General features: G+C 43.5%; 2 protein-coding genes across 5 annotated transcripts in view; one reads left to right on the top strand and one right to left on the bottom strand.

Moving 5' to 3' along the window:
• LOC116984600 (carabin-like) overlaps positions 1-25728 on the bottom strand; it is a 91281-nt gene extending 65553 nt beyond the window's left edge. For 2 of the 4 annotated variants that reach the window (XM_033038829.1, XM_033038831.1), the window contains exons 1-7: positions 25568-25669; positions 19751-19962; positions 15236-15719; positions 11443-11530; positions 10797-10904; positions 3704-3896; positions 1415-1540 (exon numbers count right to left, since the gene is read on the bottom strand). In XM_033038829.1, the coding sequence (XP_032894720.1) occupies positions 1415-1540; positions 3704-3896; positions 10797-10904; positions 11443-11530; positions 15236-15351 (631 nt within the window). In that variant the 5' untranslated portion in view covers positions 15352-15719; positions 19751-19962; positions 25568-25669. Of the gene's footprint in view, positions 1-1414; positions 1541-3703; positions 3897-10796; positions 10905-11442; positions 11531-15235; positions 15720-19750; positions 19963-25567 lie in introns of all 4 variants that reach the window. The other 2 variants (XM_033038830.1, XM_033038832.1) reach the window with 2 other exon arrangements.
• Positions 25729-25874: 146 nt separating this feature from the next.
• arntl (aryl hydrocarbon receptor nuclear translocator like) overlaps positions 25875-26929 on the top strand; it is a 56251-nt gene continuing 55196 nt past the window's right edge. Inside the window, exon 1 of the mRNA XM_033038828.1 lies at positions 25875-26005. The gene's annotated coding sequence lies outside the window, so the exon portion shown is untranslated. The remainder of the gene's footprint in view (positions 26006-26929) is intronic.

Here is a 26929-nt window from a genome sequence, read left to right as displayed (position 1 = left end):
AAAACCTCAAATATCTCCTTTAAAAATTTCCCTCTCTCACCCGAAAGCTATGTCCTCTAGTATCTGACATTTCCATATATTTTTTGCAATTAAATAAAAGGAAAAGCCTGCCTATATATAGACCATGCATTCTATAACTTCCAAAGCATCTTACAGTTAATATAAAATATTTCAGAAGTGTAGTCACTGGTTTACTGGAGGAAATGAGGCAGCAAAATGGAGACACAAGTAACTGCAGATAGTAGTATCTTAAGAAAAACATGAAGTACTGGAGGAATTCAATGGGTCAGGCAGCATCTGTGGAGCAAATGGACAGATAGATGACTTTTCAGGTTTGAACCCTTCTTTAGACTTTTAGAAGTTTATGGAGGAAAGCTGGAAAAAAGAGGTGGGGATGGGACAAAGCCTGGAAAGTGAAAGCCTAGAGGTGAGAGTGGTGATGATTGGCAGATGGGTGGAGATAGTAACAAAGGCTCGAGGTGAAAAGGAGACAAAAGAATGTCAGATAAGGAGTGAAGAGAATGAGTGAAATGTAAAGATGGAGGAAGAGATATGGGTGGAAGGGAATGAGGCTAGTGGTAAAAGGGAAATGTAGGTCTTGGAGAACAAAGAAGGGCGGAGGAGGGGATGAGAGCAGGGTGACTGGTGGGGGGAGGTGAGGAGAGAGATGTGCCACATTAGCGTGGGGGAGGGGGGGGGGTGTGCGGGGATGGGAGCTATTACATGAAATTGAAGAATTCAATATCAACATTGATGAGTTGTAAGCCACCCAAGTGGAACATGAGGTGCTGTTCCTCCAGTTTACATGCAGCCTCGCTCTGGTAATGGAGGAGGCTAAAGGGCCTGTCCCGCAGCGATTTTTTTCAGCGACTACCGGCGTCATTGACTGACGTATCAGGTTCGCCGAAAGATTTGAACATTTCAAAATCCAGCGGCGACAAAAAAAATGTTGCGACACTTGAGGAAAAACCATGCGTCAATACGTCATCACGCCACGTCACGCCGTGACTTTGTCGGTGACCTGATACCTCAGTCAATGATGCCGACAGTTGCCGAAAAAAATCGGCTAGTGGGACAGGCCCTTTAAGGCAGAAGGGTCGGTATAGGAATGGGCAGTGAAGTAAAATGGTTAGCAAGTGGAAGGCAGCAAGTTTACCCCAGAAACAGCAAAAAGATAATAATCAGAGAAATGTATTACACTCACACTCATTTTTTTGAAATAGAGGTTTTGATGTCCAACTAAGAAGCATAGGAAAGAGATAAAAAGCACTGAAGTTTTCTGTTAATGATCGCAAATAATTTTTTGCACTGTTCCCAATGATAGTAGGGCAACTGTATTTGAACTGCCTGAGATCTCTTCCTTGCATCAAAAAGTGTAGGGTAAAAGCAAGCAATGACTTTGTCTTCACCTTACCTTGACAGTAGCCTATTTGAGGATTATATTCAGCATATGCAGAGAGGATACGGAAAAGCTTTGCTTGTCCTTCTTTAGCTTCTGCACTCCTACCCATCAGGGAACAGTGAGTGGGGAAAGATCTCTCTGTGCAAAATAAAATCACAAGTCAAATTCTGCTTCAGACATTTTTTTTTTTTTACATACTAAGAAATGCATAAATTTATAAACAATTGGCCCATAATTTCCTGGCAGGGAAGAAACTTGTCACACTTACCGACCCGCTAGATCCACACTAACCTCTGGCAGAGCTTCCAGCAGCAATGTCCTCACTGAAGCCACCACCAGCCAGGTTGATGGATTCCTGAGCTGTGCGGGGCCTTTTGGCTGTGAATGTTATCTCGTGAGTGATACTAGAGGTGGGGGTGGGTGGAAAAGATCCTTGCCCACGGCAAAGAATATTTTGGAAGCAGCCAAGAATTAGCCGACCTAGTCAGCTGCCAAAACTGTTAAGAGAAATACCTCCGACTTCAGAAACTTTGAAAGATTACTTTAAATCAATCACAGTAGTAAATCTGTTCATAAAAAAACAATCCCGAAAACAAAATGTAAAAATTACCTTTACATCTTCTCCTCACAACTGTTCCTCTCCGGTGAAACTGAGAGCTCTAACCTGGTGGGTTGCAGTCTCATCACATAATCTAGGGGAAAGCAGGGTTGGCTGTCCTTTCTTGAGGAGAACAGAGGTAGTACAGATCTAAAACCTCAGCAAGTCTCCATCAGTTTGGGAGTTGGAACTTCCCTAGTGTTTGTTTTGGAGCTCCAAGCTTCCCAATGCTGGCAGACACAGAGACATGGAAAAGCTGAGGGAATGACCTCATAGAGAGAGATCTCCAAACTCATGAAAAAGTTGGGTATAAGAACATTTGTGGAGGCATATCAAAAATAGTCCTCACTCTGATCTAGATACCAATAAATTCAATAGGGAGTTCAGGAGAAAGGTCTTTGCCCAGACACAGATGAGAAAGTAGAATTCATTCTCACAAGAAGTAGTTGCAGAGATTATAACTGGTGTGCTTATATGAGGGATCAAGGAATAGAAGAAAAAAAACCCTATCTCAAATCCAAACTAATGGCAGTCCCATTACCTTCCCATGGGGGGGGTATAAATACAAAACAAATCATGCAGAGCCACACTCTTGCCATTACTGTGGATCACTCCGACTACTTCACACTGTCCTCAGAAACGAATCCCACTGCCTTACACTCTCCAGATACGACTTGTCTGCCTTTTAAAGCAATCATGGTTGATCTATGCTGGCCTCCTCATTTCCATATTTCCATAGCCCTCAGATGCCTCAAATCTTCAAAGGTTTATCTACATCCACTTTAAGCACTACTGCTGAGCCAGACTCCATAAACTTCTGTGGTAGAGAAGTCCACAGATCACCACCATCTACTCACTACCATCTGCAAGAAGAAACTTCTACATAGCTCAGTTTTAAACGAACGGCGACTAATCTTGCAACTATGTCCCTTTGCTTGCGACTCTCCCACTAGTGGAAGCTTCTCTACCCTGTCAAGCCCCCTTAAGATCTTATTTTTCCATCAGATAACCTCTCGTTCTTTTTAAATACAAATAATTCACTTCCAAATTGTTTCCTCTCTCTTGATAGGGAAATCCCTGGATCCCATCTATTAGCTCGGTGAATTTCCTTTAGACTGCCTCCAATTACTTTAGGCTTTAGAGAGCGTGGAAACAGGCCCTGCAGCCCACTAAGTCCACATTGACCAGCGATCACCCCGTACACTAACACTATCCTACACACTAGGAACAATTTACAGCCATTTAACCTACAAACCAGTACGTCTGGATTGTGGGAGGAAATCAGAGCACCCAAACTCCGTACAGACAGCACCCGTAGTCAGGATCGAACCTGGTTCTCTGGCGTTGTAAGACAGCATCTCTACCACAGCACCACAGTGCCGCCCCTAATGCTACTCTATCCTTTGGGAAGGAGACTCAAACAGTACACAGTACTCCAGGTGTGGCCTTACTAACACCCTGTGCAATTAGAATAACTATCTCGAATTGGTAAATAACGAAAGAAATATGTCACATAACTTTCTAATAGAAGCTATCAGCTATCCCAAACCTCCACAATCCATTCATATTCGGGGCCAACCCATCACCGTTGACTCAGCTCCACTTTAGCAAGCACTCAGCTGTGCAACTCACTATCCACGCATCCCTTGAGCTTTGTTACTCAATTAACAAGGCCATCACTTCCGCACAATTCATCATCTCACCTACGTCCAACACGATCTGTCTCAAGGTTTCAATCTTGACTTCTGGCTCTCGAGCAGGCGCTAGATTCCTGGTTCCACCTGCCATTCCAGCCCTCACCTTGTGTGCACCGTCCAATGTGGATACAGCCATCTGCACTCCGTATTCATTCACACCAAGTGTGGATAGCTGGCTGCGGAGCTCTTGCACGTAATCCTGGGAGAAATGTTGGTAGTGTTAAGATAACCAGTTTATTCCATTAGTCAAGGAATCAATTACATTTATAACACAGAAGGCCTTGTGGCCTATTGCAATTGACCCTAACGTGCAGTCCAGTTTAATCCAACCACCCACACTTGCTTGACACGATAAATGCTGGGGCAAAATCGTCAATCCACCAACCACTGGGTGAAAGAAATTCTGAAAAACTCACTAATTCTTCCATCAATTAGTTTAGGATGGTAAATATATATTTTTTAGTTCAGTTTTCACCACGTAGATGTCACAGGGTGGCACAGCGATAGAGTTGCTGCCTTACAGTGCTTGCAGCGCCTGAGACCTGTACGGAGTTTGTACGTTCTACCCGTTTGCGTGTGTTTTTTTTCTGAGATCTTGGGTTTCCTTCCACACTCCAACGACATACAGGTTTGTCGGTTAATTGGCTTGGTATAAATGTCAATTGTCCCTAGTGTGTGTGGAATAGTGTTAATGCGCTGGGATCGCTGGTCGGGCGGACTCGGTGGACCGAAGGGCCTGTTTCTGCGCTGTATCTCTAAACTAAACCAAACTGGCAAGACCAGCATTTATTGTCCATCCTTTGAGAACTCCTTCTGGCAAAGGTGCTCCCAAAGTTGTGTTGGGAAGGGAGTTCCAGGATTTTAACGAAGTGATGAAGAACGACCGATGATATATCACAGGTAAGTCAGGATGATGTGTGACTTAGAGGGGAAGCAACAAGTGGTGATGTTCCCATACACCTGTAACCATTTCATTCTTGTTGTTAGAAGTGATGAATTTATAAGATGCTGCTGGAGTAGACTAGATGAGTAACTGTAGTGCATTTTGTAGAGGGTCCACACGGCAGCTACTGTGCAGTGGTGGAGGGAAAACATGTTTGCTGTGGTCGGTGGAGTACCAGTCAAATTGCCTGCTTTGTCTTTAATGGTGTCAAGCTTCATCTCATCCTTGGCTTGTGTCTGGTTGATGTTGGAAAAGCTTTGGGTCACTCACCAGAAGATATCCAGCCTCTGGCCACAGTTTTTTTGGGGTAGATTGGTAAATTGAGAAAAATTGAGTAAATTAAGAAATTTCTTAGCATATAAAAGTTTGATTAAAAATCTGGAAAGTAGCTTTTCTGAATCCGGTAAATCTTCAAGCTTCTGTATCTCCTGTCCAACAGGAGAGGGGAGGAGAGAGAATGATTTGGGTGTGAGTGGTATCTGATTTTGTGAAGCAGCATGAAGTGGAGATCAAGTCAACAGTATGGAGGCTGGTTTATGTGATGGTCAGGGCTGCGTACACAGCTCAGATTTTATTTTATGGTCTTGGTAGAGCAGTTACCATTCCAGGCTGTGATACTTTCTGTAGAAATTGGTAAGAATCATTGGGGACATGCTGAATTTCGTTTGTCTTCTGAGGAAGTGGAGCCATTGGAGTACTTTCTTGGCCGTAGATTCAATGTGGTTGGTCCAGGACAAATTTGGGAAGTGGGATGGAGAGTAGTGTTGGTGAGAGATGTGAAGAGAGTCAGGAAGAAGTGACAACGCCGTTTGAAACCAGAATGAAGACATAATTCTCATTGTTAATTCCTTATAGAGTCATACAGCGTCGAAACAGGCCCTTCGGCCCAACGTGTCCACAACGACCAACGTGTCCCATCAATGCTGGTCCTATCCTTGAAGCTGTCAATGTTTTTATGAAATGTTGCAAAAGTACGTGCCTCAACTACCTCTTCCGGCAGTTCGCCCCATACACCACAACCCTTAGTGTAAAAATGTTATCCCTCAGGTTCCTATTAAATCTTTCCCCCCTCACTTTAAACCAATGTCCTCTGGTTCTCGATTCCCCAACACTGGGCAAGAGATTCTGTGCATTGACCCGATCTATTCCTCTCACGATTTTGTACACCACTATGAGATCATCCTTCATCCTCCTGTGCTCCAAGGAATGGAGTCCTAACCTGCTCAAACTCTTTCTAGAGCTCAGCCCCTTGAGTCCTGGCAACCTCCACGTAAATCTTCTCTAAACCCTTTCCAGCTCGACAACATTTTTGCTATAACATGGTTCCCAAAACTGAACACAATACAGCTGCTCCTCGACCTACAATGGGGTTACAGTTCGATAAACCCATCGTAAATCGAAAATATCGTAAGTCGAAAACGCACAATTTGATCACTGGACCGGAAGTGAGCTGCGGCTCGCTGCCATTGCTGAGCATTTGCACCATCGTAAAGTCGAAATATCGTAAGTCGCAGCATCGTACATCGGGGAGCATCTGTACTATCCAGCCTATCTACCTGTGATACCACTTTCAAGGAACTATGTACCTGCACTCACAGATCCCTCTGCTCTACAACATTCCCCAGAGCCCTACAATTCATTGTGCAGGTCTTGCCCATGCTTCCCAAAAGGTAACACCTCACATTTCTCTGTATTAAATTCCATCAACCATTCCTCAGCCCACCTGCCCAACCGATCAAGATCCTGCTGCAATTTTGATAACAATCTTCGCTATTTACAATACCACTCACTTTTGTGTCATCTGCAAACTTGCTAATCATGCCATGTGCGTTCTCATGTCCTTATGTGCCAACTGTTGATAGAGACTAATTACTTTTACGTTCATAACTCCTGCAGGACTTTCAATTATTCAGATTATTTTTCTGGAGAAAATGCTGTAGTCTCTGCTCTTTAAATAGTGTTGTGGTTTCTGAATGAATTGGCCTTGTTTATCACTGAACAACAACGGCAGTATTGTCAACCACAGCCCAGGACACAGCTCACTGGCTGACACAATTGATGCTCTATTATAGTAAATTGATGCCCCAATTTGATGAACTTACTTTCCAGTGAAGTCATCTCAATTTTCTCATTATTCTCTCTAAGACAGTATAACAATTGCTGTTCAAATTCAAAACCTTGCAGATCTGAAATGAAACAAGATCTTTGAAAATACTCAATAGGTTGAGCAGTGACTACGGAGGTAATATTTCACCTTTTTTCAGAATCTGCAACATTAAACTATCTCTATCATTTCCATGTTTTGATTAAAAAAAGGGTCATTGATATGAAAAGTTAATTATGTTTCTCTCTCCACAAAAACACTGCCTGACCTGCGATACAGCATAGAAGCAGGCTCTTCCTCCTCCCTGTCCATGCTAATCAAGTTGCTTAACTAAGCTAGTTCCATTAGTCTGCGTCTGGCCCATATTCCTCCAAATCTTTCCTATCCAGGTACTAGTTGCCCTTCAGGTCCCTCTCAAGTCTTTGCCCTCTCACCTTAATCCTATGTCTGCTAGTTATAGACTCCCCTACTCTAGGGGAAAGACTATGGCTATTCAACTTATCAATGCCCCTCATGATTGTATAAATCTCTATGAGGTCACCCCCCAGCCTCACATCCTCCAGAAAAAAAGTCCCAGCCTATCCCAGGTCTCGTTGCAACCCAGGTCACATTCTCATGAATGTTTCTGGTCACTGATCCCAATGTGCTACCAATTGATACTTCAGTTACTTGTCCTGCCTCATTTACTAATGGGAGATCCCTCTCTAGTTGGGCCATCAACGCATCCTTTGAGAAAATTTCCTTGGACACATTTAACCAATTCCAGTCCGCCCAAATATTTACTGCTAAGGCAGTCCTAGAGAGGTTGAAATCCCATATTATTACAACTTTATTATTTCTACATCTTAATTCCAACGTCCACATACATACACTCACTGGATGATCCACCGGGAATATCCTGCCTAAGTCCTGCCATGATGTCTCTCCTCGATTAAAAATACAACTTCCCCTCATCTCTTATATATTTCTTTATCATGCCTGGAACATCTGTACCACAGAACATTGAACTGCCGGTCTTGTCCCTCCCTCAACCTTATTTCTGTAATAATCCAGTCCTATGTACCAATCCATGCCCTGAGCTCTTCTGCCTTACCTGTCAGGCCTCTTGCATTAAAATAAATGTAGATTAGTCTATCAGACCTTCCTTGTACCCTATGTAACCCCTGCCTGTCCTGTCTACTGAACCTGCTCCCCTTTGCTCACTATAACATTTATATTTGCCTCGTCTTTAACACATGCAACACTACTGCTTTAGGTACCTCACCTTCCCCCATGTTGCCTGACTGACTAAAACCCTACCAAGTCGTGGTAGCAAATCACCACGCCAGGATATTAGTTCCCCTCCAGTTCAGATGCAACCCATCCACTTGTATGAATCCCACCTGCCTTGGAAGAGAACCCAATGATCCATTTACCCGAAGCCTTCCCTCCTGCGCCATCTTCTTAGCCATACATTTAACTGTACTATCCTCCTATTCCCTGCCTTGCTAGCTCATGGCCTGGGGAGCAATCCTGAGATACAATGTGATGAATTTTGACCACAAACTGGGAGAGATGCTTTCATTACAAGATGGATCAATGACTAAAGAGCAGAATTAAAACTGTCAAATGGATCAGTGGAGAAATGACCAAGTTGCTGTGATCTAGAAAATACAGTTCCTGCGATGCCACTTTTAAGGAGCCATGTACCTGCACTCCTAGATCCCTATGTTCTACAACATTCCCCAAGGCCCCACCATTTCACCGTGAAGGTCCTGCCTTTGTTTGGCTTCCTAAAATGCAATAACTCGCACTTATCTGTATTAAACTCCATTGACAATTCCTCAGCCCAATTGCCCAGCTGATCATGATCATGTGGTAATTTTTGATAACCATCTTCACTGTCTACAATACCACTCATCTGCAAACGTACTAATAATGCCTTGTTCATTCTCAACCCAATCGTTGATATAAACCACAAACAGCAATGGGCACGGCACCAATCCCTGAGGCACACGACTAGTCACATGCATCCATGAAGCCAATTCTCTATCCTGTCCGCTAGCTTTCCCTAGATCCCATGTGATCTAACCTCCCGGAGCAACTTCTCCATACCAAATGCTGTTATTTCACTTCTCTACATTTGAAAGTTCTGATGTAGCAAGTCATAAAAATAAAATAAAGGTGATTGCTCGGTCAAGTTATTTAAATTTGAATGTTATTATTAGCTTCTATCTGATTTGCATGACAAACTGCTCTGTTTTCTCGAGATGAATTATGCAGCCACTGCTCACAGTCACAATGCATTTTGTGTCTTTCAGAGGCATCAACCTCAGGTATCCTGACCAGTAATTATTCCTCAAACAATAACATGAAAAAAATAATTGTTTATTATTGTTATTCTTTATGGGATTTTCACTGTTGTGTTAGCAATATTTCATAGATTCATTTTCTTTTTTTTTGTTTTTGTTTTTGTTTATTTTATTAGAAGTTAATACAGTACAAAACAGTACAGTGGAACCTAATTTTAGGTGCCAACTATGTCATACCGTAATCCATTCTATGTACAACCTCTAATTTTATGTTTTGAGAAGGAAGTAAGCAAGACAAGAAAAAGAAAACAATAGAAAGGGGAAAAAGAGGAAAAATAGATGGTAGAGAATAGAAAAACGTGAAGTGTGTATATAAAAAAAAAAGAAAAAGTGGAAAGTAGAAATAGGAGAGAAGGCCCCTTAAAAGAGAAATTTTCAAATCTTTATTCGGAGATGTAGATCTATCCGCGGCATGAACTGAAATCAGCAATCCTTATGGTACCGCTGCATCACATGATTCCAAAAAGTCGATGAAAGGAGACCAACTCCTTAAGAGTTGGTCATATTTATCTATTAGTCGGAGTCTCATTTCTTCAAGGAGTGCTATGTCCATCATATTCCTAATCCACATTTTAACAATTGGTATGGTTGTATTTTTCCAAAATTTAAGTATCAATTTCTTTCCAATTATCAACCCATAATTTAAAAAAAGTTTTGGTCTTTATTTAAATTGATATCTTCTACTATTATTCCAAATATAATCCATTCCGTTTTAGGTTCTATTGTGGACTTGAAAAGCTTTGTAAATATATCAAATATATCGCTCCAAAATGTATTCAACTTTGTACATCCTACAAATGAATGTGTTATATTAGCGTTTTGAAACAAACATTTATCGCATCTGGGAGAGACGTTTGGATAAAATTTATTCAACCTCGTTTTTGAATAATATAGTCTATGTAATTTGGGACGACAGATGGCACAATGGGCTAAGTGTTCGGCTGGCGACCGAAAGGTAGCCGGTTCGAATCCCGCTTGGAGTGCATACTGTCGTTGTGTCCTTGGGCAAGACACTTCACCCACCTTTGCCTGTGTGTGAATGTGTGTGAGTGATTGGTGGTGGTCGGAGGGGCCGTAGGCGCAGAATGGCAGCCACGCTTCCGTCAGTCTGCCCCAGGGCAGCTGTGGCTACAGAAGTAGCTTACCACCACCGAGTGTGACTGAGGAGTGAATGAATAATGCGATGTAAAGCGCCTTGAGTATTAGAAAGGCGCTATATAAATCTCATCCGTTATTATTATTATGTAATAATTTGAATTGAATTAAATTATGTCTTGCATTAATAGAACAATTATGTGTGTTCATCAGATACTTTTCCCATCTGTCCTTCGAGATCTTTATCATTAGCTCATGTTCCCAATCTTCTCTTAGTGCTTCTGTTGAGGGTAATTCTCTATTTAATATATTATTATAAAAGTATGATATTAGTTTTTGTGAATCAGCCTTAATATTCATTGCTTCTTCTAAAGGGTCTAAAAATATAGTTTGAAATCTATGTATATATTCTTCATAAAGTCACATATCTGTATACATTTAAAATTAATTTTCAAAGTACTTCTTTGGTTGCATTGTGAAATTGGGAATCATGAATATTGATTCAAGTCTATCTTCTTCTTCAACATAATTTCTGCCTTGGTGTTCAGAATATTACTGGTATATTTTAAAAACTTTAAAATAAAGGTCAAAAATAGATTTCCTTACCTGGTAGGTGTGAATGCTACTCTCTTTCACTCGCTCACTGCCCAAAAGGCATTTCCACAGTTGGCCACGTAGTGCAGTGGGAACTCCTGATTCTAGGAAGCTATGTATCTGAAATAAGTTTTGCAATGAAAAATATATGTAAATATATTCTCTGAATGCCGTGCACTGGTACTCTGCTTAGCAATACCCACAGGGTGGTGACTCATTACAATGCTTATCTGAACACTTGCAGGTATGCGTGTAACTGTTCAGGAGTGCTGGAGTAACTCAGTGGGTCAGGCAGCATCTTTGGAGAAAAAGGGTGGGTGACGTTTTAGGCTGGGACACTTCTTCAGACCCTTTTGTAACTGCACCTAGCCTTACCAGGAATTTGGTGCAAACCCCAGCTCTCCCCTCTTTTGTGCCAGGAATCTGGTGCAATCCACTGTCTTTCCTTTCAAGTCCAGTCAAGTTTATTGCCAGATGCACAAGTACTGTGAAGTACAGGTACAAAGAAAATCTTGCTTGCAGCAGCACCACAGACCACATAGACTCAAACAACAGGATCAGAATCAGGAGGAAAGAAACCATTTTGCAAAAGGTAAGCACATCCCTTTATTCCACAGACACTCAATTATTTTTCATAGGACCATGAAATTTTAGTTACCTTGTTTGTGCAGGATCCATCGGTCTCATTCCAGTTTCTGAACATCTCCTGCCATAATTCTATCTTGAAAGTGCTGACACTTGGGTAACTGAGAATAATGGTACCAAAGGCAAATATGTTAAAACAGAAAATAAGAACAGAATTCAATAGAGCCTTTCACAAACTCAGAATATCCCAAAGCAATTTACAAACAATTAGGCACTTTTAAAATGTAATTTAAGAAACTTTGCAAGCAGCCAACTCCCAAAGACAGCAATGTGATGAACAACCAGCTAATCTTGTGAGATCATGTGTGCAAAGATCTGGACTTTAGTATTGGTATTGGGTTTTTGTTATCACAAGTAGCGGGATACAGTGAAAACCTGTGTTAGTTTCCGTTAAAATCATACTCATCATGAGGGCAATCAAGTGATACTCAAGCACAGCAGGTTGTGCAAAGAGAAAAATACCAGAGTGCATTACAGCTCCCGAGAAAATGTAGATAACAAAAGTGCAAGGACCACAGTGAGCTAGGTTAGGAGATCATGACTAAATCCTCAGCATATGAGAGGTTCATTCAGAAGTCCCATAACATCATGGAAGAAGCTGGTGGTGCAGGCTTTTGAGCTTTTGTGTGTTCTTCCTGACGGGAGAGGGGAGAAGAGGGATGTTAGTGATCCTTGATTGTGTCGCCGCTTTCCCGAGGCAACATGAATGGAGATGGAGTCAATGGTGTTGTATGAAACATCCACAACCCTCTACAATTTCTTACAACCTTGGGTAGTGCTGTTGCCAAACCAAATCCCAACAGGATGCTTTCTATTATGCACCTGCAGAAGTTGGTAAGAGTCGTTGGAGACATGACCAGCTTCATTCGTCTTATGAGAAAGTAGAGGCATCGGTGTACTTTCTTGGGCGTAGATTCAATGTGGTTGCTCCAGGTCACATTGTTGGTGATATTTACAGCGTGGACCTTCAAGCTCTCAAACATCTCATCCCGGCCCGTGTGGGCCGGGACGCTCCCGGAAAGTTAGCCCAACTAGCCCACCGTGGACCGACCTCGGAGAACGCGCCCGGTAGGCCCGGTTTGCCAGCTAGTCTCCGGCAGGATCGGGAACCCACCTAAAGGCTCGACGGAGTCCACCAGAAGGCTCGCGTATAACCATATAACAATTACAGCACGGAAACAGGCCATCTCGGCCCTTCTAGTCCATGCCGAACACTTACTCTCACCTAGTCCCATCTACCTGCACTCAGACCATAACCCTCCATTCCTTTCCCGTCCATGTACCTATCCAATTTATTTTTAAATGATAAAAATGAACCTGCCTTCACCACTTCCACTGGAAGCTCATTCCACACAGCTACTACTCTTGGAGTAAAGAAGTTCCCCCTCATGTTGCCCCTAAACCTTTGTCCCTTAATTCTTAAATCATGTCCTCTTGTTTGAATCTTCCCTACTCTCAATGAATCTTCCCTACTCTCAATAAGTTCCCTACTCTCAATAAGTTGAAGGCTTACAGTCAGCGGGACCTCGCCCAAAGGTTCGGCGGTCGACGGGACCGGGAACCCGCCCGAAGGCTCGCCTGCTGGCGTAACCAGGAGGGAGCTGGAGAGGTCAGACGTGAGGAGCAAGGACTAGTAGGAGGGTAAACCAGGGTAATGCCTCCAGCGCCTTCAGGTAGGCTGCAGAAGGCACCCCCAGGACACAAAGATGGCTGGGCGACAGTAGGAGAGGGATGTCAGTTTTGCGGGAACTGCTCCAGTATATCGAGCAAGCAGGCCGACCGGACTTTGAATGTTGCGCCAATAATGGCGGCACCCGCATGTGTAATATATGCAAAAATAATTTCACTGTGGTGTTGCATATGTGACAAATAAAGCACTATTGACTTTTGATCTCCACATCACCAATGATGCCGATTGGGGCGTGTACACCCCTTTTCATGAAGACAATAACTAGCCCCTTCATCTTGCTGACATTAAGGGAGTGGTTACTGTCTTGGCACCATGTTTTTAAGTTCTCTACCTCCTTTCTGTACTCTGTTTTGTCATTATTCGAGATCATGCCCACTATGGTGGTATCATCTGTTGAGTTATTCTATTTGGATGTAAATATAGATGGGTTAGTTAGTGGGTTTGCAGATGACACCAAGATTACCAGATTTGCAAACAGCGAGCAACGTATACAGAAGTATATAGATAGACTACAGAAATGGGTGATGAAATGACAGATGGAATTTAATCCAAGCATGTGTGAAGTTGCACTTTGGGAGATTGAATGCAAGGGGAAAATATACAATTAATGGCAAAACTTGAACTGCATTGATGTAGAGGGATTTATTACTCACCCACACCCCAGGGACAATTTCCATGGATAATTAACCCATGCAGTGACAGGGTGAATGTGCAAACTCCGCATAGTCAACACTGGAAGTCAGGATCAAACCTAGGCCACTGGACCTGTGTGGCAACAACTCTTCTAACTATGCCACTGTCCCATTTGTACGCTTCTTCATGCTCTATAATGGCCGAGGTGGACTGAGGGAGTTTTCAAAACCATTTTGAAATGATGGACAGTTAAAATGGAGAAGGCGCATTCAGTATAATAATGTTTAAAAGGCATTAGGACAGGTATTTGGATGGGAAAGTAGTGTTCAGGCTTAATGAAGGCAAATAGGAATGGAGTAGATAGACATCACGGTCAACATGGATAGTTGAGCTGAAGGACCCATTTTTGTGCTATACGTTATAAAAAACTCTTCATCAGGAGCATGCAGGAGCTCAACGTGAATGGCAGAACTTTCAAGCTACCCAGCCTGCTTCTTGCCTACCCAATTAGTTGCAGAGCCCGTGAGTACCACGTTAACCTCATCGCTCCCCCGCTCCCTCCCTCCTCCTCCTCCCCCTCCTCTCTCAAAACGCAAACAGAACTGAAGCAAAATAAAGCATTCTAAGTCCAGAGGGACTAACTAAGAAGATTTTAACTGCTTTTGTTGAATATGTTCACTCTGGCATCTGGACAGTGAAGCTTATTCAGTTGATTTGATCTGATGTATTGGTGGCTGTTTTTTTAAAATTAGTTCACTTTTGAATATTATGCAGGTTTCATTTTGCCCTGTTGATAACGGTGTATTGATTGGGGTTGGTCTTGTTCATTGAAAGTGCCTTATTGAGTCAATGAATCGAGTTTATTTATAGTATTTCGTATTGTCTCTTCATCTCTAGCCTTTGTCCACCCATCTGCCAATCATTTGGCAGGCCTTGTCCTGCCCCCACCACTATTCCAGCTTTCTCTCTCCCACCCACCTCACCTATTCCAGCTTTCTCTCCCCCCTCCGACTACAATCAGTCTGAAGAAGGGTCACAGCTGCCTGACCCACTGAGCACTTCATGTTTTATTCATTGATAGTTTTTTTTGTTGGTTTGCTTCTGGTTTACTAATGTGGTTTGTTCAGTGGTTTTGATGTGGTATATCGATAGCATGACTTGCTGAATGAATTTTTTCTGATTAATTAATGGTCCGTTTTATTGATGGTCTGGCTAGGTGAATGGTTTCGATCTGGGTTATTAATAGTCTGACTTGTTAAGTGGACTTCTCTGGTTTATTGATGAATTTGTCTTTTGAGGTTTTGGTCCCGTTTATCAATAGTCTGGTTTGGTGCGCACATTTTCTCTAGTTTACTAACGGTGTAATTTTACTTTATTTGCCTTATTGACCGTCTGCTTTGTTGGGCGGGCTTGTTCTATTGACTAGTTCTTTGAGCAGGGTTGGTCTGGTTTATTGAGTATGTGGGTTCAGCAGGTCACTTGCCTGTACTCATGGCTGCGATGTTGTTGCTTCCACCTGTCACAATGTCTCCGGAACACGGCGAACCCGAACTCATCGAAGCCAAGCACACATTGCTTCTCGGACGGGCAGCAATTCATGTTCTGTTGACGACTGTGTTTATAAAACTCCAGCCGCAGCAACGGGTAAACTTCACTGAACCGCTTTCTCGGTCAATAATAAAAGGCAAATTCGAATCTAGCGCCTCCTCCGCAGATGTCCCGCTCCCCTCCGATTGGACAGGACGCGCGATTGTCAAGCCGGGCCCCGACCAATGGCTGCTCTCGCGTCTGTCGATTGGGCGACGCTTGTACCAATCAGAGGTCACCCAGGCCTTGAACTCCGCGTTTGAAAAACATTTGGAAGTTTTCGCCCCTTTTATCCGAAGTTTTTCATAGTGATGTTCTTCCAGTGATCTCCAATTTCTAGTCGTAGATCCCTCCAGAGGCTGACAACTAGGTGGGTGTTCCTGTTGATCAGAAAAGTCAACAAAGCCATGCACGCAATCTGAATTACAAGCAGCATTAAGTGTCCGTAGACATTGATTAAATACTATGTAAGGGGAAGAAATCTCGATAATAATCTATTAATGTAAAATTATATTTTCACTGTCGTGACATCACAATCGTAAAATAAAATCATCCTTAATTTTCTTTAATTATAGGTTTTGAAGTAAATATTTAAAATATCTAAAAATAAAATAATATTTTATGGCTTAAAAATTAAACTGTGGTTCATGAAATACATCTTGCCCAGCAATGGCGTATGATTTAGCTATAGTTGGAATGAATGAATGAATGAATGGGTTTATTGGCCAAGTATTCACTTACAAGGAATTTGCCTTGGTGCTCCGCCCGCAAGTGACAATATGGCATACAGTGACAGTTAGGAATGACACATAAAACATTAAACATTAACAATAAAACATTATCGGTTAAACATGTGAAATAAATAAAATACCAGAGCAAATATAGGGCCGTTCATAATAGGGCTGTTCTTCCTGCTTGTATATCTGGTGAGTGTTGCATTTAATTTTAGTTGGGTACCTCCATTCACAGGTAGTGACTACCTGCAGCGTTAGTCACCAGTTGGTATTTCAACTATTTTTCAAGAGTTGGCCTTTGGGTGTATTAGTGAACCATCACTTGGCATCTTGCAGAAATGTCAGAGTTGCTTCGAGAGTGCACAGAGTGGTGAAGGTGCCCCCACTGTGCTATCAGGGAATTCTAGCAACAATGTTTTTGACTTTTTTAAATGATTTTTAAAAGACATTTGGACAAAGATGAATAGGAGGATTTAGCAGTATGAGCCAAATGCAGGCAAATGGAACAAGCCCAATATGCTGATTTGATTGGCATGGACATGTTGGGCCAAAGGGCCTGTTTCCATTACTCTATGACTATTTTCCTGCATCCCTTCTCTAATATCCAGTCATATCAATTTGTGTTTTGAATGCTATCATTAATTGAATTTCAAAGATCCTCTAGGATACAGAATACCAAAAATTCACTATCACCGAGTGAAGAAATTTCAACTTGTGTCAGCCCCAAATGCTGTGGTAATATACAGTCACATTGGGCTTATGTGTGACGTGGAGAAGAACTCTCAGTTTCCATATTCTGAGGTTGCAAAAGAGAGGTGTAGCTTCGCAACGTGTTGCAGAGCTGGCTAAATATTATGCATTCTGTTGGTAATTGCGGGAATGGATATTCTATTCATTGTACAAATCAATTCTGTAAAACATTTCTCTCCATTGATTTAGAGAAGATATAATCCTTCTTCAGATAATGACTAAATAAAAGTCATGAAAAAAGATTTAATTTAGTTCATAAAGAAATAGAAGACATTTTGCAGTAATTGACATAAATCCTTTTTGTATTTATTTACATACCTGTATTTTTTAAATATATAGGTGAGAATAATTGCAAATGGGGAAAAATACAAAAACCTTTATTTAAGCAACAATCTTTTACATTTCATAAGGCAAGGTAAAACACCATGTGCTCAATGAATTAATCTGATCCAGACTTTACACACATGATCTCACAAGATTAATGACCACCAACAACTTGTATTCATATAGCACCTTTAATGTAGTAAAGCATTCCAACCTAGATCCAGTCTGAAGAAGGGTCGTGAGGCGAAATGTTTTTGGTCTATTTCCTCCATAAATGCTGCCTGACCCGCTGAGTTACTCCAGCACTTTGTGTTTTGCTCAAGATTCAACATCTGCAGTTTCTTGTACATCCACAGTATGATGTACGAGAAGATAATCCAGACGCTGTCAGATGTGGATTTAAAAAAAATTCTTTACTTCTCACAATATGAGGTAATTCAGCACATTGCTTCTATGCCAGTTCTGAGCATTCCCTCAGTTCCATTCTCCTATTTATTTATCATTAGCCTATTCGCTCCCATATGGCCATCAAGGACCCTTCCTGTCCTGATGTGGGAGAAAAACAGAACACCAGTTGGAAATATTTGCAGTCATAGCGAGAATGTGCACCCCAATCGGGATGGAACCCAAATTCCTGGAGATGTGTGGCAAACAAATGGACTTGCAGAGCTTGGGATTTGGTTACTGAAGGCATGTGAAAAAGATTAAAAGAGAAATTCAACTGTAGGAGTCTTGACATCTCGGAGTGTTATAAAACTGGAAGGATTACAGAGATAGGAAGACCTGAAATGGATGGATTTGAAAACGGATGCACATATTTTGAATTGTATTGTTCAACTGGAAGTAATGTAGATTAACAAGCACAGGAGTGATGAGTGAACAGAGCCTGAGGAAAATTTGAACATGGGTGGCAGTATTCAAACGATCTCAAGCTTAATGAGGCCAGAATAAGAGACGCTGGCTAGAAGTATTATAGAACAGTCAATCTAGATAGAAATGCATGAATCACCAGTTAGTGGTTGGTGATTGACGAATGAAGTAATTGATGAAGGTAATTGGTAGAGTTGCTGCCTTATAGCGCTTACAGCGTCAGAGCCGGGTTCGATCCTGACTATGGTGCAGAGTCTATATGTTCTCCCTGTGACCTGCTTGGGTTTTCTCCGATCTTTGGTTTCCTCCCGCATTCCAAAGACGTACAGGTTTGTAGGTTAATTAATATTGGCTTGGTATAAATGTAAATTGTCCCTAGTGTGAGTAGGATAGTGTTAATGTGCGGGGATCGCTGGTTGGTGCAGACTCAGTGGGCCGAAGGGCCTGTTTCCTCGCTGTATCTCTAAACTAAAAAAATGAATAGTGCCCACATCATTAGAGAAACTCCCATTCATACATGAGCAGTCAAGAGATCTTTATGTACAGATAGTATGGTTTCTGATGTGAAGAATCTATATATTGTGATTTAAAAAAAAAATGTTAATAGTGTACAAGATACTAGAATGAAAAATTATCTTCCCTCTCTTTAGATAGTGAATTGATGCACATACATAGTGTGCATTTTGCACTAAAAGATTATTATTTCTCATACAACAGTATCTTTGAGGAAGGCAGGTTAAGTTTTCAGATGCAGCATTTCTGCAGATAGACTGGAGAAGTTGGATCATTGGCCTTGGAGCAGAGAAGATTAAGCTGCGGTTTGATGCAAGCCCTTCGACCGACCAGCGATCACCCATACACCCTAGTGTGTTGTTCTATCCTACACACTAGGGACAATTTACAGAAGCCAATAAACCTACAAATCTGCACGTCTTTGGAATGTGGGAGGAAACCGGAATATCTGGCGTAAACCCACATGGCCACAGGGAGAACATACAAACTCCACACAGGCAACACCTGTAGTCGGATCGAACCTGGGTTCCTGGTACTGTAAGGCAGCAACTCTACTGGCACTGGGCCTTCACAGTGGTGAAAGCAGATTTAAAGATAGCTTTCTGTAGTTAATTGAATAAATAATTAAGGAAGGAAAATTTGCAGGGCAAAGGGAATGATCTAGCAAATGGGTCTGCCTTCTTGCACACAGAGATACGTTGCAGACTCGATGGGCCAAATTATCTCTTTCTGAGCTGTAATGAAACTATACAATAATATGTTTACATATGTGTGTATACATATTTGGCTAATAAAATGTATTCAAAATTGTATTCAATTCAATTAAAAGCCGAGTGTGTAACTGAGTAGAGCACTTTTGCCACCAGATTGAGAATTTACCCTGTCAAACCTGTGTAATAGGTTGATGTGCAATGGTTACTCCCCATTAAAAGGCAGGTAACTTCCACTCCACCATATGAAGTTTGGCCTCTGGAATTTCAGAACTCTCATTGACATAATGGCAGATTTGCATGCTGTTTCCCCATTGTAGATCAGGAAATCAGACACTTTGATACTGGCATTGCCACACTATGTTGGACACAACAAGCAGAAGGTGGTCAATTTAAAGGACTTGAGTGGCTGTTCTTTCTTTTGGAGGCTTAAACTGGAAGAGGAGCACCGTTTTCAAGAAGTGAAATTCACCATGAAGAATGAGTTAGTTTGTCTTCCCCGTAACTCACCTGTCAAATTAGCGAATGCTGTACGAGTCTTCAGCTCACACTAACTTGGTACCAATACACCTTGTTCATCGTGCATATGTCCCAATCCTTCAAACTTCAGATAAAGCCATGGAGACCTTCTGTTCTGACTTTTTTTTTAAACTTGATCACGACAAACTAGCCTACTTCCACACCAGGGTGGGAAAGGACATAATCTTCTGTCATGGCATGATCTGCAAAGAAAGAGAAATTTGGCTCCAAAGGGTTCTTCCTTTGATAATTGGAGGGCAACCTCATTATAACCAATATACTGTTTCAAACAAGGCTCTGTCACCTTGACAATCTTCTCAGTCTTTTATGCCAGATGGTTGCATTTCACTTTCAACAAACTTCCCAGGGGAGGGAAGCTAATCTTCAGAATGAATAGGAAGCTATTCAATGTGCGTAAGTGACTGCACTGCAGAACCAAGGTTGTCTAAATTTCAATGAATCGGGTGCATGCTCAGATGGCATCATCAAAGGGGAGGGAATGCCGAGGGGAGATTACTATTTTACTCAATTTTTCAGCTTGTAAATATCACAGTCAAAAGACAGAATGTTGTTCAAATTAATCTATGGCAGCAATTTTTCCTACAAACAGATCAATACTCAAGATCATCTCAGGCAAGTAACGGCAGAAATACTGTAATTAAATTCAGATCAGATTAATTTATTGTCATATTCACCAGGGTGCAATTAAATTATTAGTTTGCATGATGCTCAGAGTAAACAATAAACATAATAAGTACACAATAAATACAACAATGAATGCAGGAACGGCAGAATGATTCAAAGATAGTAGTACAAAAAACATGACAAAGTGCCATTACAATAACCGAATGAGGTAGAGTTAAGCATAAGGATAATAAAAAAGAACTGCAGATGCTGGTTTATACCAAAGATAGACACAAAGTGCAGGAGTAACTCAGTAGTAAAGTCAGGTCTGAAGAATGGTACGGACCGGAAACATAACCTATCTATTTTCTCCAGAGAATGCTGCCTGGACGTACTGAGTTACTCCAGCACTTTGTGTCTATCCCAGAGTAAGGTTACTTGGTAGCATCACCGGGAACGGAGCATGAAAGAGATGATTGGTTCATGAGTCTGATAGCCATGGGGAACAAGCTGTTCTTATCTCTGGATGTCCTTGCTTTTAGGCTCCTACAACTCCCAGATAACAGGGAATGGCAGGGCGCAGGCACCCGTCGTGATACTTCCAGCCTTCAATGCACCATGAAGATAGACTGTATGGCAGGAAATTATGAGCCTGTGATGATGTGGCAATATTCACCACTCTCTGCAGGTTCAGGTGGTCAGGAACAGAGCAGTTATACCAGGCTGAGAGACCCTTCTGAAGAAGGGTCATAGCCCGAAACGTCACCCATTTCCTTTCTCCAGAGATGCTGCCTGACCCGCTGAGTTACTGCAGCTTGTTGTGTCTATCTTAGGCTGAGAGGCATTCTGTCATAATGCTTTCAAAAAGCCTATCTGTTGAAGTTCAAAAGAATCCTCATGGACACATTGAACCCTCTTGGATAACTAAGAAAGTAATTACGCTGATGCACTTCCCTGATCACTGCATTAGTGTGAAAGGACCAGGTCAGATTGCTGGTGATCTGGAAGGCAAAACATTTGAAGCTATTCATCATCTCTACAGCAGCACCATTGATGAGGACAGTGTTGTGTTCAACTTCCACTTCCCTAAGTCAACAACTAACTCTTTCATCTTTCAGATGTTACGGGTAAAGTTGTTATACTGACACTGTGACACATGTTCCCAATCTCTTTCCTGTCCGTTACATTGCTGATGTTGATCCAGCTGATACGGTGGTATCATCAGTGAACTTAAAGATCAAGTTGGTGCTGTACTTGGCCCACACAGTCATGGGTGTACAGAACGTAGAGACCGAGACTTGGCACATAATCCTGAACGATAGGAGAACAAGCACTCACATAGTGTCCTTCACAATCTTGGCATCCAAACTCCTTTAACAAATGTAACACAGGCCATATGCTTTTACTTCAACATAATCATGTGTAATATTAGAGGGGGACAAACAATCAAACCAAGTTTTGATCTTCCTATAAATGGAGTTCTTAATGAATCTGTGTTGAGATTACTTACAGAGCTCTGGAGTTTATGTTTGTACTCATGAATCTTCACTCAAACAATCTTTCAGGTTATGCTTCACACCTTCGTTTTGTACACCTGAATGTGTTAAATATTTACAGCACTGTAAACAAGTAATTCCAGGAAGTCCAGGGGCGGCACGCACACCCCCATCCACATTAACGGGACGGAGGTGGAACGTGTTTCTAGCTTCAGGTTCCTGGGAGTCAACATCTCCGATGACCTCTCTTGGATCCACAATACCTCAACTCTGATCAAGAAGGCTCACCAGCGTCTCTTCTTCCTGAGGAGACTGAAGAAGGTCCATCTGTCTCCTCAGATCCTGGTGAACTTCTACCGCTGCACCATCGAGAGCATCCTTACCAACTGCATCACAGTATGGTATGGCAACTGCTCTGTCTCCGACCGGAAGGCATTGCAGAGGGTGGTGAAAATTGCCCAACGCATCACCGGTTCCTCGCTCCCCTCCATTGAGTCTGTCCAAAGCAAGCGTTGTCTGCGGAGGGCGCTCAGCATCGCCAAGGACTGCTCTCACCCCAACCATGGACTGTTTACCCTCCTACCATCCGGGAGGCGCTACAGGTCTCTCCGTTGCCGAACCAGCAGGTCCAGGAACAGCTTCTTCCCGGTGGCTGTCACTCTACTCAACAACGTACCTCGGTGACTGCCAATCGCCCCCCCCCCCCCCGGACACTTATTATCACTTATTATTATTTATTCAAATCATTTGCTATGTCGCTCTTCCAGGGAGATGCTAAATGCATTTCGTTGTCTCTGTACTGTACACTGACAATGACAATTAAAATTGAATCTGAATCTGAATCTAATTTGACTCAATATTCCAAGCTGCATAAAAGCTTCTCCTCATGCCTCTTCATCAGTGTAATTGTCTTTTCCTTTCACTTCCCCATAAATGTATCTTTGCTTGTCATCTCAACTGTTTGTGAAAATCATTCTTATATTATCCTCTGGATAAAGATGTTTCTCATATATAATTACCGGATTTATTACTGGGCCCCATTCTACAAGTTTGAACAGCTTTGTTGTAACTGTAGTGAACAGCTTCTACTCTCGCAAATCCTATCAAGCATAAAGATCCCCATCACATTCCGCACTTCCTTGTGGAACACCACTAGTCTCTGGCAGCCAACCAAAAAAAGCCTCCTTTATTCCCACTCTTTGCCTTCTGCCATTCAACCAATTTTCTATCAGTTGGTGTCTCCCCTGAAATGCCTTACTGGATGTTTAGTTATATTTTTATATTAATGAACTCCAGTTATGTTATTCCCCACAAGAGAAAACATTCTCTTTCTATCCATTCTGTCAATGCCTTTCTTTAAAGAGCTCATGTTTTTCCCTCACATTTCTGGTCCCATGCTTCTATACCCGTTGTGTAATATCGGCACAAAAACTGCATTCTAGTTCTGCTAAACCATGGTTAGTCTAGTGTAGTCTAACCATGGCTAGAATGACTTCCTTACTTTTCTAATTTTCTGTGAAAATAAACTCAATCGTTAGTTCCACCTACCTGTGCTGCATCTTTTAATTTATAACAAACTAGTTCTCGTAAATTAATCATTAACGCTATTATTTTTTTCAAACACCTTTGTTCTTCTCTTAAGTACCTCACATTATTCTGCATCTTTTGCCCCTCTTTTAAAACTCTCACTTTCTTGTGTATACCAGAAACCACCAACCAGACATGTCCAATCTCAGCATTGCAGAGTGCGTTCAAAACCATTGAGCTTCTATTCACTGATCCAATTGTATTAAACGCAGACACCCCTCTCAGTCTATTCTTCTTTCTGGCGAGTTTAAATGCAACAGATTCAGTACAAACGGACCAGGTGGAAAATCACCGAGCTTAAAGTAGTTCAGGTTCTTATGCCCTTTAGTGCAAAGATGGTAGCGGGTAATTAAATGTATTTTAATAGCTACAATTTCCAGTATTTTAAGTGTGGACAAATGGTTCCATACATTTACAAAGGGAACATATCTTAACTGAAAAGACTAGGATAAGGTCATTTACAAAGATATTCTGAAAGTTACTTAAAATCAGATATCCACAACATCCTTCTTTTACCACAGTATTGTGCGGGATGGCTCTTTCAAAAAACACAAACAGCGAGTATTGTCTTAAAGGAACAAATCTGACTATGACCGTGTTTGAAGTGGTAAGTAGCAAAATAGCAACTTTCTTATCTGTTCATGATCTATTTTGGGGTTAGAGACATGAGTAGGTTCGAGCAGGCTAGATCTATATTCATTTGAGATTAGAAGAATGAAGAGAGATCTTATTGAAACTTAAATTATTCTTATTTAATGATTCTTAGTCGACAAAAATGCTGGAGAAACTCAGCGGGTGAGGCAGCATCTATGGAGCAAAGGAAATAGGCGACGTATTGGGTCGAGAGCCTTCTTCAGACTGATGTGAGGGTGGGGGGGGGGGGCGGGAAGAAGAAAGGAAGAGGCGGAGACAGTGCGCTGTGGGAGAGCTGGGAAGGGGAGGGGAGGGGAAAGAGGGAGAAAGCAGGGACTACCTGAAATTGGAGAAGTCAATGTTCATACCGCTGGGGTGTAAACTACCCAAGCGAAATATGAGGTGCTGCTCCTCCAATTTACAGTGGGCCTCACTCTCGTTGATTCTTAGTAATTTTCCTAAGTCCCTATACAGTACTGCTCAATGATCAATTACAACTATTTCCAGGATTACTGCCAGGACCTACAGTGAAAACTGATGTAAACTGGCCATCCATGGGGTAGTGCCCCAGGGTCAGAGAAACAGTACTGAGAGAGCGTCACACTGTAGGAGGGGTAGTATTGAGGGAGTACCGCACAGTGGGTAGTACTCAGGGAGCGCCACACTTTTTAAAACATTTTTTGTTTATTATACAAATACTTTTATTCAATAAATAAAAATAAACATAGTATTAACACAATCAAAGACTGCCTATGTTGACAGTTTACAAACAAACTATCATCCAATTAATATAACGTCAACTTTATCAACAAAACACTCGACGTCCCACGGTGACCAGCATTCACGGCAGGCCTCCAAAGTCCCCATGAACATCGCGTGTTCCCTCTCCAGGGGCACGCGGGCACGGACGTAAGCCAGGAAAAGGGGCAGCAGTCAACCCCTGTGCTGCCGTCGACCACCCGCTGCCTGGACCCACAAATGGCCATCTTGGCCAGGCCCAGGAGCAGACAGACAGAGAGATCCCCCTCCCTCCCGACCTTCCCCCCTCTGTACCGGATGCCCAAATATCAGGAGTGTGGGGCTTAAAATGTAACCAAAACTTGAGGAACAGTCCCTTCAGATAGTCAAAAAAAGGAGCTGCAACCTCTCACACTACATGTACAAGTGGAACACGGTCTCTTCCTCGTGCAGAAGTGACAGGTGCTGTTGAGTCCGTGAACCGGCTCAAGTACCTGTTGCAGGCCACAGCCATGTGCAACACTCTCCATCCCAGGTCCCGAGGAAGTGGAGAGTGTGCAGGAACAGCCTGTACTGTACGCGCCTCTCAGCGGTACTGAACGGCAGGCTGGGCGCTGCACTGTGGGAGGGGCAATGCTGAGGGAGCGCCGCACTGTGGGAGGGGCAATGCTGAGGGAGCGCCGCACTGTGGGAGGGGCGATGCTGAGGGGGAGCGCCTCGGCTGCCTTACCCTCACACCCGCCGGCTCCACAACTCCCGACACGACGAGAGGCCGGGACGGCAGCCCGTTGCCATGGTAACCAGCGCCCATGCGCCCACCGCTCGGTCTCGGCCCACCGGCGTATCAGAGGACGGCATCCCCCCCATCGCGCTCTGATAGGTGGGCGGGGTCCCGCCCAGCAGAAGCTGGCCTGTGATTGGTGCGCTTCGGACGGGGTGGGGGCTGCGATTGGCCGCTGAGCCGCTCGGTGATTGGTTGGCGGTCAGGGCGGGCCGTGATTGGCCCCGGGGCGTGGCGCGCGCAGAACCAGGTCAGCGGTTACGTCAGCAGTGGAAAGTAGGTGAGGGGAACCCTGCGCGGTGGCGGGTGGCAGAGATAGCGCCAGTGACAGGGGCAGCGACGGGCGGGCGAGCGGACGGCGGGGAACAGCGACAACGACAGAGCAAGGTGCAGCGGGGGGGCAGGAGGGAGGGAGGCAGGCAGGCAGGCAGCGAGCCCCCGCCACGACAAGCGCTGAGAGCCGGGTGGGGTCAGCGGCAGCGCGGCCGATCGCCCTTAGCCCGCGGCGACCGGCACCCGCGCGGCTCCGACCACCGGGCTGTCACTGCCCCTCCACCACAGGACTGTCACCCCCCTCCACCGGGCTGTCATCCCCAACGCCGGGCTGTCACTCTCTCCACCACAGGACTGTCACCCCCTCCACCACACGACTGTCACTGCCCCTCCACCAGCCTGTCATCCCTCCACCGGGCTCTTCTTAACTCCCCCCACCCCTCTCCCACCAAACGTTGGCTGTCGTCGTCATCTTACCCGACCCCCAGCACTATCGTCCGCACTACCGGGCTGTCATCTTTCCACCCTCCACCTACCCCTGGGCTATCCCCTCCAGCCCCGCCTTCCACAACGTTGGCACTGCCATCGGTACCCTCAACCCACCCCTCGAGCTGTCATCCTTTACCCACCGCAACCCAGCCTCCTGGCAGTCCTCCTCCCCACCCTTTGATTGTCATCCGTCCCTTCCCGTAACGCAGTCATCCGCACCCTGTTCAGCATCTTCCGAAAAGGCTAGTTGTTGACCCCCCTCCACCCCTCGCCGCTGCAAGGGGCTGGTTGCTGACTTTGCCTTCTTCCCATTCCCTCCGTGCACCCTGCCTGACTCCTCTCATTACAGCACAGATGGACATGCCCTAGTGGTGATCCAAATCACAGATATTGTGTTTTTTCGCTCTCTCTCTCCCCCCCTCTCTCTCTCCCCCTTTCTCTCCCTCTCCCTCCTCCCTCCCTCTCCCGCTCCCTCTCCCCCTCTCTCACCCCCCCCCTCTCTCTCTTCCCTTTGTGGCATTTTGAAGTGTAATCCCTTAATATCCTTGA

This window comes from Amblyraja radiata, chromosome 20 (assembly GCF_010909765.2).
Source record: "Amblyraja radiata isolate CabotCenter1 chromosome 20, sAmbRad1.1.pri, whole genome shotgun sequence".
NCBI lineage: Eukaryota > Metazoa > Chordata > Chondrichthyes > Rajiformes > Rajidae > Amblyraja > Amblyraja radiata.
The sequence above is the reverse complement of the archived record's forward strand: the minus strand, read 5'-3'. Positions and strand labels throughout refer to the sequence as shown.